Below are 16,531 nucleotides of genomic sequence, written 5' to 3' on the forward strand. Positions count from 1 at the left end.
TAGAAAACAATAAGAATTTCTTCCATTTAAAAAAACCCAACTCTCTCTCAACTTCATCCTCATTTATTAGATTGAAAAATATATCCTGAGATAATATTCTCTTCCAATTACACCAATTTCATATTTCAGCTCTTCTATTTATATAGTATTACTTTTGTGAAATGTCACTGTCCCTTAAAAAATATAGGACAATCAGCTACGAAAAGAACCATAATATGGCTTCATTATGGCTCACAACTACCCTTGAAGTCATACAATGTGGGCAGGTTTATTAAGGCAACCGAGTTTGGCCTACAATATTAGTCAAAACTTTGAACTTCCTTTTGTTTCTTAGGGCCTGATGAAGAGGGTATAAGTTTCAGAATTTGTAATGAATTCACTTCCTTTTAGGCTGTTGTTTCAGATACTGTATGCCGAGTACTAAAAATTAAAGGGATCCAGCAGTGTAAAATTAACGTGGCTGTTTCTTAAGAGAATTATTAGCAGTGGTGCTGCAGCGGTAGCCAGCATTCTAGCCACGTGTCACAGACCGAGTTAGAAACATGGAACTGAAAAGAACCTCCTGGGCACGTCCAGATAAGTGTGGCCGTGCGGTATGTGGCACCACAAACATGTCTGCAGTGCCACATACTGCACACCGAGGTATTCTCTGTGCTCCAAGGGCACACTGCCTGTGCGTGCACTGCTCCATTTTTTTTTTCTGCAGATTTTTTTGACCCCTGGCTGCGGCTGCCAGCCAGGCTCCACCTGGCAGGAGCACCATGTCTGTAGCTCCGGGAGGCGGCCAGGACGCCGGGTAAGGCTGCTGGGGCCAGCGCAGTGCTGGCCCCAGCCTCCCCTACTGCCCCCAGGATAACTTGCTGTGCGTCAAAGCGTGCGTGGTATGGTTATTCCCTAGGGAAAAGCAGATGTGGTGCAAGGTGTGCCACTGCTGCTTGTCCCCAGGGATTCAAAGCCCACGTTTATCTGCATGCTGCCCGTTTCTAACCCCCAGCTCTCTCTAGCAACCATCATATAATGCCTTTCATACAATGATCAACCTCCATTTTAAAACTAGTTGAGGTCAATTGCCCCTTTTATGCCGTCTGGAAGTCTACTGCAGAAGTTCACTCTGGTTAGTTAGAAACTTTAAATTTTAACCTGCATGTATTCATAGCAGCTTATACCCATTTATTTTTGGTACCAATACTGTCCTTAAGTTGTTCCTTTTTCCTCCCTGGTACATAATTCTCTTTACATTAATGTATTTATAAAGAACAATCACATCCTCTCAACCTTTGCTTTGCTAGGCTAAACAATCCAAGTTTTTTCAGTCTCCTCTTGGAAGACAGGTGCTCCATTTTCCTATTCATCCTTAGCAGCCTCTCTCTGTACCAGGATTGCAGAGCCAGCTGGACTTGAGTTTGTTGTTGATCTAAAAACACAGTTGCAAATATGGTAGTTGAAAAGCTGGCCATCATCTGCTGGTTGCAGTGTGTGTGCATTTTGAGCGCAGAAAGGGTCAGGACTTTTCCATCAAAATGATTTTTCACACAAAAAGCTTTTCTTTTCCATAGGAAAATTTCAATTTAGCCAAAAATGTTTTATTTTCTATTTTGCACACTGAACCATGGCCGCCTGCTTGCTTTCCTGTAGGTGCTTTTATTAGTCCTTTCATCAGTGCAGAAAGCGATATTTGATAAAAGCCTTCTGGGAGATTTGCTGCAGCTGAGTGCACTGATCCTCAGCTCCCTATCTCCATCCTGGCTCAGTGGCCTGAGCACCAGAGAGCCAATCACTCTTTCCTCCCAACTTTCTGGCTCCAGGCTCTGGGTGGGGGAGGAGGCTGAACTATAGGGGAGAAGGAGCAAGCGAGCACCTCAACTCTCTTTTCAGCCCTGAAGCTGAAGCAGAGAGGCAGTGAGGTTTAGTGGCTTTGTTCTCTACCTTTCTAGTAGCCTTCTAGGCAGCAGGCAGTCAACAATTCCATTTTAGTTCTCTTGGGATGGAGTTATTCTTGAAATCCCTTCCTACAGATAGTTTCCTATCCTGCCTTTTATCTTGATTTAGGAATAAAATATGCATGTTACAAGTGGATGTCAGAACTCTCCTTAGATTAAGCCCCTTCTCCCCAGTATCGTTCTGTGTGGGGTCAGACTCCTCATCAGCCACCTTTATCATCCATTCCAGTGTTCCAGGCATCATTCCTGGCAATGGTATCTTACTCAATTTCTGCCTCCCCTCCTCCCATTAAATAACAACAAAGATACCCTTACATTATCTACAGAGGTTACCTTCCCGTGCTTCCACTGCTAGTAACAGTGAAAGGACCCCAGCAGAACCTAAATATATGCATTGCTTTTAAAGTTTGCAATTTATACCTTGACAAAAATAACTTAAAGAACATTTTTGTAGTCAGCTTCTCTTAGCCCACAGAAGCTTCAGGAATTGTTTCCTGAACTATGAACATTTTAGGCATAGTGTATTGATAACTGTAACATTTTTAATGTTTCTCTTAAAAATGCAAAAAAATCTGAAGAAAGAAGGTAGAAAGGAAAATACTGTACAAGGGAAAGAATTATATTTTTCTTTATAAGCATAAGACAGGAAAGAAAAGAAATATCTTTTCCTAATCATGGTTAAAATATATTAGACACAAATCTGAACAGTAAATATACATGTATATTTAAGTACATATAGTGCCATTAACTAAAGTGTTGGTGGCTGCACGGTTTGCAAGATCTGCAGGCTTTAAAATTGACCAAAAGTCTGAAAAATAGCTTTTTGAACTTGTACTGTGAATTCTAACTTATGATACAAATCATCTTACCTTTTAATATGACAGTGCTTTGTTGATAAAAATTAACATGACTAATGCACTCTATCTGTCTCAAAAAAAAAATCTGTATAGTAGGACCTACATTACATTAGGTACTTTCTTGATAAGAAAGTCCCCAGAATTCTGGATGTAAAGCTACAATAAGTTTTTACTGGGTAAAGAGAGGAGATTTTCTGCATATCCAAAATTTTGCAGGAAAACTTAGGGCCCTCAAAACAGTGTGCAGGATAATTTTTCTTTTTAAAAATCAATCCTTCATAATAGATTACTGTATATTCTATTTACTCATACATTCTATTTATACACATTACATTTATTTTCATATTTTAAAAATGTTGTACTTGGAAGGCTTTACAGATGCATCTATTTTATCTGCTATGGTCTTGATTCTACTATCACTTATTCAACTCTTCCTTTATGTGTTTGCAGGACTGGGGTCTAAGAAGGTAACCAGCCCATTTCAGATGGTCACAGAAGGACTATTATATTGGTAATTTCACTAATTATGGTTTTTTTCAAAGCCTCATACAACTAATCCTTGCATGAGCCCTGGCAGGTAAGATCAGTAGCTTGCCCAAGGCTACACTGAGTTCATGCCAGAGTAGTTTTTGGTTCCTAGACTCCCACTCAAAACACTTCTTCACAATCCATCTACTGTGCTGCCAACACAGAGTAGCATCTCTTCATCATTACTAACTAGGCTTTTACCGTAGCATAACATGGGGTGGCCAAGTAGGCCATGTACCTCACCGCACAGGCAGATCCTGGACTTAGTAAAAGGGGGGCGTGAGAGCAGCAACTGGTGCTGCAGGGGTGGCTGCCCACCCCCAGCTACCCCCGCTAACCCTCACTTCTCTCCACCCTCCTCCCCTCCCTGCTCCAAGCAGGCAGACCATGCCATAGAAGGAGCTGCCAAATACTTTTTAAAGTCCCCAAATCAGGAAAGAAACTGTTTCCCACCCCTCCCCAACTCTTAGCAATCTGTCCCCTACCCTCCATATTCAGTGGAATGCCCCCTCCCTTCCCATTCCCCCCCTCTCCCATCTGCTGTTTCTGCTGTCTCCAGCTGACCTGGGGCAGGGGGGAGCTCCAAAGCTGTTCCTGATGTGTGGGAAGCTGGGCTTAGCTGGGGACAGCAGTGCGGTTGCTCCCAGGCTGGTGGAGAACACCAGGCTGGTGGAGTGACCCACTGCTGCTGCTGCCACTGTTCTCTGCTGAACCAGAACCCAGATCCCCAGGCAGCCCAGCTGTAGTGGGGCAGCAGCACTAGCTTTCCCCAGCCTGGGTCAGCCAGGGGATGGTGGGAGGGGATGTGAGACTAAACATGGAGAGGAAGGGTTTGTGGGGATCAGGAGGGAATTTTTACCTGCTTCAGAAGGTATAGCAGGAGGAGGATGGGGGGAGCTGGATGGGGAGGGAAAGGGTGAGAGAGAACTGACCTGGGCACATTTTTCTCATGTTATGCCTTTAGGTTCTTATCTTGAAGAATTTGTACGTTATTTAGTGCAACCCCCCATCCAAGCAACTTTTACTGGTAACCTAACTGTGAAAGGCTCAGTTAGGTTATTGCTAATTATCTGAACCAGGGGTAGGCAACCCCTGGCACGTGTGCCAGAATGTGGCATGCAAAGGCATTTTGCTTGGCACTCACATCTTGGGGAAGGGGCTGGGGCTGCATTGCCACAACAAGAACTGGACCCCTTGCAACTTCCACACCATCCACTCCTAGCACGCCAACATCTTACAAGTTGAGGTTGTGGCTGGTTTTGGCACACTGCCCAAAAATGTTGTTGACCCCCGATCTAAACCTTTCACTTCACTACCTATCTTTCAGGTGTAAGATTCAGTTTCACTACCAGGAAAAGTGCTATAGAAGTTAGTAAATAATCCAAACATCAGTTAATATACCATGTCAATATACGGTTTTCAGCAGCAGAGTAATTGAGCATCTAAAAATCACCAAAAATAGTATCACTTTTAGCTAAAAGCTTAGTTGAAAAACTATCTAAAGTTAACAATACCATACCTCGATCAAAAGCCATTTTAACATCTTCAATGTGCTCAGTGAACCCTGAGACTCTGTAAAGGCCCTCTGACTTCAAACCTACAAAGAAAAAAACTATTAGGTTTATTTCAATCACTAACAAATATTCAGTTTAAACAGCTTAAAAAAAATCAATAAAAATGTGGTGATTCTTTTATGGTAATAACTACATGCATAAAATACAGCAAAGGTCATTTCAAATTCTAAACTTCTGAAACTTTTATAGAAGAATTAGGTCATTTTAAAAGATAATAGTTACATTTTATGGTTTCATTAGGCAGATGCATGATACATAACTGAAAATGAAAAATATTGCTATTTGCAGGTGTTGGCAGTGTAAGATATGATCATTTATTTTTCATTCTCTCTAGGAAACTTTTGTATTCTTGTCTGTAGCTACTACAGCTCTTAGTTCTCTCTCCCCCACGTCCATGTTCTTAATGATAAATGGAGATGCCGGCAACTGGCTCTGCCTTCCTTCAGTCCCATTTGTGCTCTCAATTTTAAATGATATACAAATCAATATGTACTGTATGTACTGTTCTTCTGCACAACAATATATCCTGCCTGCTGTTCTTCTCATAACTGGAGATCTGTTTCTTAGTAATTCCCAGCATCTCCACACCCTCTTTCCTAGGAAAGAAGGTGGCAGAAAATGAGAATGTTACTTATTTTAACTCAATGATTCTTTTCTTGTGAGCATACCTTTATGAGCATCTACCAACACCCAATATCCTTTGTAGGGTACTGAAGTTGTCCTAAGACCAAAATCAATATTCCAAAAAAGGTTTTTAAAAAGTTATTACAGCAATTACACTATTGAAAATTAAAGAGGACAAAAAAAATTGTGTTGTAACTGATGCATGTAAAAATAATATATCAAGTGCATTATCAAGCATGTTCCCTCTCAAATCCAGCCTTTTTATCTATTTGTTCTTGCAGCGATGATATAATCCTGGCTGAGATTTGCAGAGCAATTCTGGGGATTTAACTGCATGTCTTCTGTTAATTTTAATGGAAGATATGTAGCTTTGAAATCTCTGTGTTTGATATCAGTGTGTTGCCATGCAGATTACTGTGATGTCATCAGTTCACCATTATGGGATCTCTATGCAAAAGAGATGACTAGCACGGGAATGTAGTTTATCACAATTTACATATTAGCTATCAAAGGCATACACACAGCCATTATCATATGATCATTTTGCTGTTGGTTTTATGGTATTTAATAAGTACGGCATGCATATCAGTTTAGTAAAACCCTATCACAAGCTAGTGGGTTTTTTTGGCTATGACAACCTGTCTTGGATGTGGCATTTATCAGTCAAGCCCAGAAAGTACTGTGAATTTTACTATCCTGAGAAGCTTGCAATCTTTTTTTCACATTTTGTATGAGAAGTTTCCATTAGCTGTGTTCTTTTACATATGATATTCTGAAAAGGTTAAAACTAGATTATTCAGAACTTGTTTTGAATTAAAATCTGATTACTTTGAAAAGTAAATAAAACCCTCATAGCTGACAATAGTAAAAAAACAAAAACAAATGAAAAGGACACAGAAATGACCTTAAGGTTTCTCTTTAAAGTCTGCCCTTTTAAGTATTACTTGCAAAATATACACCTAACATTAAAAAAAAAAGCGATTTAAATTATTTACATTATGAAATTACATGCTGCAAAACGGTGTAGTATTTGTACTAAATTTCTGCAATCTTCTTCCAGTGCACATGGGCATATTTATTTTTCTCTAACTTAACATGCAAAACAAAGTTGATTTAATTTTGGTAAGTTTCTGTTCTTTTTTCTTTGCAATTCAGGTAATGTTATTGATCTGGTCACACTGTGCTCAAGCTTAATGGATTTTAAAATTTTACAAACCTCTTGCTTCAATTTCTCGAATGCATAAATCCACAACCATGGGTCTTTGTGTATTGTGGGCCTTCACTAGTGTGGTGAGGTCACAGCAGTAGACTCTCTTGATCCTCTTCAGGTCTGGTTGACAATCATTGGGTACATATTTGGAACACTGTTTATGTACGTTTAACCCGCAGTCTGTAAATAAAATTTGCCAGGATTAATATTAAGATTTCTTTAACTTATACCAAGCAAAGGGCAAAACTGTCTTCCTTCTCACAAAACAAAAGCAAACACCAAAAAACTCTTCACATTGATCTCTTGCGATTCCTCTGGCTGATTCAGTGAACAGTGTTGATGGGATTTGGTGACATCCAGCTATGGAGAGAGGATCACTTCAAAGCTGGGATTCTGTGGAAGTGAGAAGTTGGAGCACAGAGGTTCAGAAACTACACTGAAATGCCACGGGTTTTGTTAACAAGGTACGGAGCTTCCCATGGATTTTTAGAATTGGTGAGCATATTTAGCTCCAACTGAAGTCATTTAGAGCTATCATGATACCACTTGAAATCAGACTACAACATTTATTCAGGTGCCTAAATTGGGGTTAAGTTACTGAATTTCAGATACCTAAGTCTGAGAATGTTGGTATAGCAATACATAGTATATGAGCAGGGATCCTGGCTTCCTCTGATAAAAAACAAACAAACCCAATTTTCACATTAAAAAAAAGTAACCCAAAATCCGCATTTTTCCGTGATTAAAATGAAACACCACTAATAAATACCATTTATTTATTAGTGGTGTTTCTAATAATAACCACTAATAACTACCACTAATGTGGTGTTTCATTTTAATCACGGAAAAAATATGGATTTGGGGTTACTTTTTTTAATCTGAAAATTGGGGATTTTTTTTTTTAATCAGAGAAATCCAGGATCCCTGTTTATGAGGATTAACATGTCCTAAGGATCACATGAACACCTAAATTCTTGCGGTTATTTCAGGTGGTTCATTCAAGGTACAGTATCTTATTATATTCTGCTAAATGGTTGCTGCCTTTCACCTCAGACATGTCAACTTTTCACTGGTGACTGAAGTGCATGTAAAATGCTGTGAAAGGCACAGCATAAATCAAAGTGTGCACAGTACAAAACTATTCAGATATCTTATTTGAGAGTCATATTATCTCCTAGAATATACTGGTGAATTTCTGTTAACTTAAATATCTATATTTGGTTTCCATAAATGGAATTTTTTCTGATTGTTTCCAAAGTCAGCCAAATAATTTTATAGGCATCAATAAGGCAAATGCCACCTCCATCTGTTGCATTGTCTTGTAGACATTTGCTTTTTATTCTGATTGGTTTCCAGTTGTAATTTTCATTGATAGTATGCAAAAATAATCAAGGCACTTAGACTGAAACCTTTTAACTGCCCTAATATTTCTGAAGTCATCACCAGTTATGTAAATATTGTTTTGCGTGCTGATTTACTTGCTGAACTACTTGCAATACATCCAAATACTATTTTCCTTGAATTATTAATCACACATAATTAAACTATTAGTCAATGTTAATCTTCTGTATTCTTAATGGAATCAGGTATAGTTTATGTGGCTCCACCCTCTGAGGTTTCTGCATATTACATCACTGTTTAGTAAAATTTAAGGAAATCTGGGCAGCTACACTTAGGATATTCCCTTTATTACTTTCAATATTCTCTCAAAGCATTTTATGTGCAGTTAAATAAAATTGTTTGGTTACTTACAGTTAAATGCTGGTAATTTAATATGTATGAGTGTTAGGTATCATATTAAATAATTAAGCTTTTCCATAAGCAAGATTTTTTTAAAATAATGGAAATAAATCCAACTGTATGACACACATGGTCAATTTCAAGACATTTTTATTTATGGCTTGATAATCTCAACCACAAATTACTATTCATTTTTGTATGTATTTAGAATAGTCTTTTCCTTGCTACTAACCAAGATTTAGGTAGTCAAGACAGAGTAGATAAATATAGTAAGCAGGCCATGTACTTACTGCTGTATTTACTTGAATATAAATTGACCCTGACTATATGATGATCCACTGATAATTAGATTCTATATATCAAAAAATTATAAATTTGTCATAATTTTCCAGGTATAGAATCTAATTATTGGAGGTATGCCTTGAATTTGTCTGCCTCTCACTGCTACAGCAGGAAAAATAAGTCTGGAGGGATCAGATGGCCCTTTTACACTCTGCCCCTCCAACTTCTTCCCCCTGCAGGCCCTTCTCCCCCCTCACTGTCAGACCCTGCTCTCCCTAAGCACCTGGAAATCAGGGCAAATTTGAAAACAATGACTTTTGAAACAAACATGCCTGTAGTAATTTGTATACAAGCAAATTATGATTGGTACCTATAACCTTAATTCATCAAGAATTGGTACATTTTATCTTTTTTTGAAACTGCTGCACATTTTAGCACAGGTACTCCATAAATTTAAGCAGCACTTTTGTACTTACTTATATATAGTATAAACTATGATAATAGTCCAAAGTCAAAAGGCTCATGATTTATCATGCAGCTCATTGGGCTGGGCACCATTAGAATCAACAGCATTTCAAACCATGGTGACTCCACAGCTCAGCATTACTCAATATGTATGTGTATTTTAGATACCCCCCCACAAAAGATCCACATGCTAATTAGCCCCCACTCATGACTGGAACCAGGTGTTCTTCTCACTGGTCCTGGGATCCTCCAAAAATGTATATACAGATGACATGCAGGGCAACCTCATCTGGCTCCATAATATAGAGGATGTGGGGCCATACTAATCATATATGACAGGCTGAGAGGGCAACAGAGGGATTCTGGGTGAAATGTTTGGGGCCCCGTTTGGTGATGTTTACCAGAAATTTAAGCCTGGTGAAGAAGCAAGAATCATTGAAAATGAAAGAGAAATGTGCTGTTCAGCTGTGGGAGTGAAGAGGAAGTAAAAATGTATTCAATACTGTAGCTCACCATGACTTGAAAAAGAGAGTCAGCACTGAAGGGGACTGAGCAGAGTGCACATTACCATACATTTTATTCCAAAGGGTTGCACTGACCTATTCTTGGGGTAGATTCCTATCACTATGTTTGCCTTATATGGGCCATGTGTTTTATAGTCATGTTCAGAGTTGGCTTTATTTAATCAACTTCATAGTTGATTTCCATTACTGAGCATTTGCTGCTTTTGGAAGCAGTTTAATGATTGGCAGTGTTTTTAATGAGATTCCCTTGTAAGCGAATGTAAGATGAGGAGCCTTCTCCCCCCTTATACTGATGGGGGGAGGGGCTTATTTTGTAGTTGAGTAAATATGGTAATATCTTACACTTATGAAATATTCTTTATCCTGAAGAACCCTCAAATTGCTTTCTCAATTTTATGTGAAGTGACTTCAGCCCTCAAAGTCAGTAATCATGAGAGCTAAATTTGGCATCTATTTATCAGGGCTCAGAAATACCATGATGCAGAGCAGGAAGAGACAGACAGTATTATATGAATTTGAGAAAGAATGGAAATTTGGGTCAGTGGAATGTAGTTACCAGATCTGCATGCCAAACATCAAAACATTTTCCAATGCTGCATCAAAAAACATTATGGAGTAATTATTATGGTTTATTGCAAGATTATGTGCTTTCACTATATTGTGAACAAATTAAAAAAAAAAGCTATTAAGATGTTACTAAAGAAACAGAAACATCAGGAAACTAATTATTTTGGATATGAGCCTAGCATTTGTGGTTTCCAGTGACATATGGCATTTTCATTGGTAACAGGTGATGGTCTTTTTTCTAGACAAGGACATTTTTCAACAGTAGGTGGGAAAAAAGATGAGTTATTATGACTATTTGCAGGCTGGCTCTGCCACCTTCAGAGCTTATTTCTTAAGAAATAAAAAGAACATTTAATAATATTACAAAGAAGACAACTTGCAAGATCCTAATAAGAATTCCTGACCAAAATGGTGGGTACACATATTTACAAAGTTCTACTGTAAAGATGTCACCATGGGCAAACCAGGGGATAAAACAACCAGGGATAGGTGGGGGGAAATAAGAAAGGTATTATTTCCAATTCTGTGATTTTAAACACAAGGATCAATTTTTTTTTCAAAAGAAAATGTAATATCATTTTCTTCCCTGCACATTTACATATTCTTGTAAGTCAATGTGACCAACAGTCAGAAAACCTTGTGCCACTAGTTTCTTTGGTCTTTACATATGACAAGCAGGAGGATAATTTCCAAGACACCCAACACTGTTACTCAACCTTACTAAAAATGTGCCTGGGTATGGACCACTACATACATGAGTCCTATTTCTTATGGTTAATTAAGATAGATAGATAAATAAATAAATAAGTCATGTTTCGTACTTCTCAGGATTGGGTCCTGGTTTTTAGTTCAGCATTTGGACTCACACAGTACAATTTCTTGCTGTATCATGCAAAATTACACTTACATATGCATTTTTCAGGGGAAAGAAAAAAGGATAAATGTTTAAAGCTACCTGAACACCTGACTCCCTGAGCGATGAGCCCCCACATAAAGTTGGCACAGTATTCACACCAGTGTGGACCTCGGAATGTGTGGACCTGTAATACAAATGGAAAAAGGGGGTCACGAGGAGGCAGATGGCCTGACAGATGGAACAAATAAAAGAGATAAACAACAAAGGATTCAACAGAAGTAGGTCTTCAGCAAGCCGTGCCTGCTTCTATCCACAGTCTGCGTTAAATAAACCCTGGGAAAATAAATTTCCTTTGATCTTGAAGTTTCTTTTCAATAGGCCTATCACAACATAAAACTGAAGGCTGTATGGCACAAAAGTGAAATGACTTTTTTTTGCTAGTTGATGTGTCTGTGCAACCTTCAGAAGAACGCAAGTGGCTTTTAAAAAGAAAAAAAAATAAAGCTGACAACCCAAAGATTTTTAACCAGTCATTTTAGTGGAGTATCTAAAAGAAAAAAGAAGCTTCTGAGGTTCATACTTCATAGCAGGCCATTTAAAAGAGATGGAAATTCTGTGGTAGAAAATCTCTGCTGTTATGCTGTGGCCAAATTCTGCTTTTTGATGCATCTATCCAGCTCCCATTGATTTCTCTTGGACTTCTGCGGTACAGAGGCCAAAATTTGGCCCCCTGTTTAAGTCAAAGTTCTACCACTTTGAACTCTACAGAGGTCTTATTAGCACAATGTAATTTCAGCCTTACATGGCATTTATACATTTTTTTTTGTTCAGAAAGGATCACAGAACAAAAGTCAATGGGATTACTGTATACTTGAATCAAAAGGAATAATGAATGATTTATGTAGACACTCCAGGCAACTGTTGGGCAGCGATCCTAGTGCTTTGTGCCTCTGAATCCATTGCAAACACAGGCAAACTATTCCCCTCCCCTTCTAAATAAGTAAATTAATCTCACACAGGCACTAAACATTAAAACAGATCCTTATTCAATGAAATCACAGTCAATCTCATTTTACTACAGCCCACATATTAGTAAAATGGTATGAAAAGTGCTGACAGAACACAGTTTCCTCAGCTGCCCTTTGCACAAAACACTTGTGTCACCAAATACACCTCAAAAACCTGTAATGGAGGATCCTTTTATATTATGCAGAATCATTACTGAGTCTTTTAGTGTCCTGTATAGCTGTCTGGTAAAGCAGTCACTTAATCTTCATTGAAAAAAAGAGTAAATAGAAAAGTATATTCCTGTGGAAATGGACGTAGCATGAGCTACATCTGCCTAAAGATTTAGTTACCTTTAACAAAACATAAAATATAAACATTTAGTCTGCAAATGCTTCCTTTTCTGTTGACCATATCCTTTTTTAATTCTTGTTTATTGCTTGTTTATTATTCCAAATTTTAACAAAATAGGCTTATGTAGGAAAAACACAGTCATTGCCCTTTTCCAAATAAAAAACATGTAAAGTTTAACATCAAGCATTCAACTTGCTTATATCTTTGCCCTATCAAGTTTGCGGCTCTGCTCGCAACAGTGCATTTTGCATTAGTGTACTTCATGAAGAAAACATGACTTTTGTGTTCAACGATTTACTGTGCTCTTATAAACCAGGACTTTCTATTTAAAAATAATTACAAGACAAAATTACTAAAAAAAATACAATATACATTCAATATCTTATTAAAAGCCTTGATCAATTTAATCCAGACTACTGGCTTTTCTGGTGTTGTACCCAGGAAGAAAGTGGATTCCAGTTTAGATATAACATCTATGGACTTCCTCAGATATGTCTATGTTTTCTTGGAAAAGATGCAGGTATTAATAAATCAAACTAATGTTTTTTCTCTCTTCCCTTGTTTCACTTTACTCATTTTTCTAAATGGGTGTCTATGTTGATCGATTATATTATCTGGGAAAATGAAGTAATAATACAAACCCATCTCTTTAGTTTAATTACACAAATACATTTTACTTAGAATAGCTTGAAAACAAAGTGCTCCTGACTAATTACCCATGTAGTCAATAATTATATGAGTAATTGCAGCTGTAAAGCAATCTCTGTTCAGCTTAAAGCAATTGGTACTAAAATGCTTCAAATTATTTTTCTGAAATGTGTGTGCTAGTTCTCAATAAAACATATACTTATGGGAGACAACACTTTGTATTAAGCCTTCTTTCAGTTTACTTCTTACGCTTACTGATTTAATATCTTGTCTCATGTGGGCCAATCAGCATACATGTCAGACTAGCTCCTCAGCTTGTGTAAATAACATCAATTTACATTAGGTGAGGATCTGGCACTTTTGAGTATGGCCTCTGATATAATGCTGTTAGTTACAAAATTGCAGACACAGTTAATTATGGCTACTTTGTTCCCAATGTTAGACTGGTAACGACATAATTTGTATGTCTGCATTTAATTGCAGGTACAAAATTGTCTTGCTAGGGAATATCATTACCCACAAACATAATGGAGTCTAAGTGGTTTACAAAAACTAACCTTTTATGAAAGATGATTTGAAAAGTTTATTCTGCATTATTAAAATACCTAGTTTCATGTTCTGACTACATATCAGTTGCTAGGCTATTTGTGGCTCACTTGTTTACTTTACATAAAGCTTAATTTAGCTGATCTCACAGAAGTCTTTAGAAAATGGTATGTGATTATCTCCCAGTCTTTTCTTTCACTAAGAGGAAACCAGTTGTCATTATTCATTGAGGGCCAAGTCTTGAGCACCATGACTGAGCATCCTTAACTCCTACCCTCACCTTTGAGGTCAGTTAAATTTAGGTATTTAATTTTATTCTATATTTTGGGTGAAGTTACAGATACTAGAATACAATACCATGCAAAAGGCTTGTCCTTCAGCCTTTAGTATTCCCCTGTTTCCGCTGGACAATAATTATCTCACAAGTAAAATGGCTGATCTCTCTTGAGATTTCTAGATGAAAGTATCATGACTATAACATCACTCCAACCCTACCACAAAGTCCTTTAAGAAATTATCTGAACTGAGCTTTTAGCGTTTGTCCTACTGTTAACTGTAAAAACTACAATAAAAAAAGAAGAGTCTGTATTTCTACAATAACACTTCATCACACTCCCATAGTTTTAAGGCTGATGTTGGAGGCAAGATTGCTTTCCTGGTAAATAGGAGTCTTGTCTGTTTGGACTGCAGGCCTGGTCCTAGTGCTCCTTTATCCTGGAATCAGTGGTAATTTTAGCATTTTAGGATGGGGTGGAATATTTCATGTTGCATCAACAGTTTTATGGTCACATTCCTTTGCGTGGGACTGCTCTTAGGCTCTTGGAAGAATAATCAAGATAACTTTTGAGATCTATTCCATTACATTTTTGGATTTTCACCTATGCATAATGGGTAAGAAAGTATGTCTAGATCCCTTGAGCTGGAGGTCTGCATACTTCAAACCTCTAGAAAATGTTATGAGAGACAAGTTTTCAATGTAGGCAGGATCTGATATACATTTTAGTAAAATAGGCTTTGCCTAGTCTTTTTCCACTGCTATTTAGCTATAGAATGCAGAGGACTAAGGTAGGAGGCAGTACAATAAAATAACATAAAAATTCAACACAATGTACTGGCATAAAAACAGTGTACTTTCCTGCTTATTCCCATCTTTTTTAATCAGCTTCTCCTTCTGCACTTTTCTGACTCATTCTATCAAATTCAATGCCATTTCCATTAATTTTCTCCTCTGTCTAAATCTTTCAGTGAAAAGTAGTCTCTTTTTCATATTCATGCCTTTTGCTATTAGTAACCTTTGAGCTCTTACACATATTAATTACACCGGTTTCATGTTTTTCTTCTGTTCTTTGTCCCCTTAACTTGCACATGCCTTTGCTTCCAAATAGTATCATCAAGATGCATTCTCTCACTATCTAAAATTAGCATGTGTATACTGTCTTGCTGTAACTCCATGATTAGATGAGGATTATTCTGGTTTCACAGACGGGGTAACTAAGGCAGAAAACTTAAGTGATTTCATCAAAGTTATTGAAATAATCTTTTAACAGTAATACTACAGAAAGAAATAAGAACTGTCCTAGAAAGAAATATGTGCTCTTCATATATGCTTTCAGGCATTTTTTTTTTGGTTATCTAAGTGGTTTTTTTTCTTTTGTACCCAGAGGAAATTAAATATGTTTATACTTTCACTTGAAAGCAGGACCATTTTATACCGGATCGAGGACTTGGCAGAGTTCTCTTTGATCTCAGGGAGAGCCGAATTGACTCCACAATTAATTTTCTCTTGGCACAATGAAAATGCTACTTCTCATAGCAGATGAGTATTTTTTTTTTCCATGAAACTGCTTTTAAAAAAGTCAGCAAGTGAATACTTGTCATCAGTTAACCCCAAATTCTCTTTATATTTTATACTAATACAAATAACTGCCGCTATTTCCATCTTTATCCAATGTGCCAAATTTTGCATTGAAATAGGTTTTGAGCCCATCAATAGGTTTTTTTTTTTCTTTTTAATACACAGTACATCTTCTTTAGTCCCAGTGAGGTCCCCAAGGTTCTACGCTGCTGCAGGGTCATTTAATACCATTCTCAACATAGAAGCAGGGCTCTATGCTACATCACTGAAATCTATGGTAATGGGAAATTTAAAAATTGGAAAAGTAATAGTAGTAACAATAACAATAAGAAGAAGTAGTAGTAGTAGTAATAACAGGGACAAATTTTGGCCCTAAGTCAATCCCTGTTATCAGAAGGCCTTGCTTTGCAAAAGATAACTTTAACATATGATATTGATGCATATTTGCTGTGATTTGATTAGCCAAGACCATGTCATAATGGACAGAGTAGATACTCTTTAGTTGTGTTATCTCATTTGAGTTCATTCAACAGAATTTGAAGTCCTCCTAGGACTTGGAGGCTACAGCACAGAGAGCTAAAACACTCAAAAAGGTGCTAACCCATACCTTAGGCTCTGATCGTACAAATAATTGCATAGCTACTTCAGATTACTACTATGAAAAGTGTTGTTGATTTAATAGGACTACACTTGTAGTAATGTTAACCATGACCATAGGAATTTCTAGGATCAGTAGCTCAATGCGAGTCAAGTGGTGTTAAGGTAGCACCACTTTAATGTAATCCAAGAATGCACCTTTTGGTCTGTCAAGACATGGCCTCGTTCACAGCTCCCTTCTACCTCTAGACATGCGATCTGACACATCAAAGTCATTTTTAACTTCAGTTTCCAAACACTGGTCTGATACCATACAACCTATTCTGACACTTGAAAAAAACCATAGGGTGTTTCCTGTC

The 16,531-nt window shown here is 37.5% G+C and overlaps 1 protein-coding gene and 1 long non-coding RNA gene across 3 annotated transcripts in view; one reads left to right on the plus strand and one right to left on the minus strand.

Moving 5' to 3' along the window:
* Nucleotides 1-11,432, plus strand: part of LOC109285802 (uncharacterized) — a 36,050-nt gene extending 24,618 nt beyond the window's left edge. The window contains exons 2-3 of the long non-coding RNA XR_002093657.2: nt 3,248-3,308; nt 11,234-11,432. This is a non-coding gene — a long non-coding RNA (uncharacterized LOC109285802). The remainder of the gene's footprint in view (nt 1-3,247; nt 3,309-11,233) is intronic.
* CHN2 (chimerin 2) overlaps nt 1-16,531 on the minus strand; it is a 237,945-nt gene that overhangs the window by 16,564 nt on the left and 204,850 nt on the right. For both annotated transcript variants that reach the window (XM_059728884.1, XM_006265246.4), the window contains 3 exons: nt 11,267-11,351; nt 6,740-6,913; nt 4,845-4,922 (listed from right to left, as the gene is read on the minus strand). In XM_059728884.1, the coding sequence (XP_059584867.1) occupies nt 4,845-4,922; nt 6,740-6,913; nt 11,267-11,351 (337 nt within the window). The remainder of the gene's footprint in view (nt 1-4,844; nt 4,923-6,739; nt 6,914-11,266; nt 11,352-16,531) is intronic.

This window comes from Alligator mississippiensis, chromosome 5 (assembly GCF_030867095.1).
Source record: "Alligator mississippiensis isolate rAllMis1 chromosome 5, rAllMis1, whole genome shotgun sequence".
Taxonomy (NCBI): Eukaryota; Metazoa; Chordata; order Crocodylia; family Alligatoridae; genus Alligator; species Alligator mississippiensis.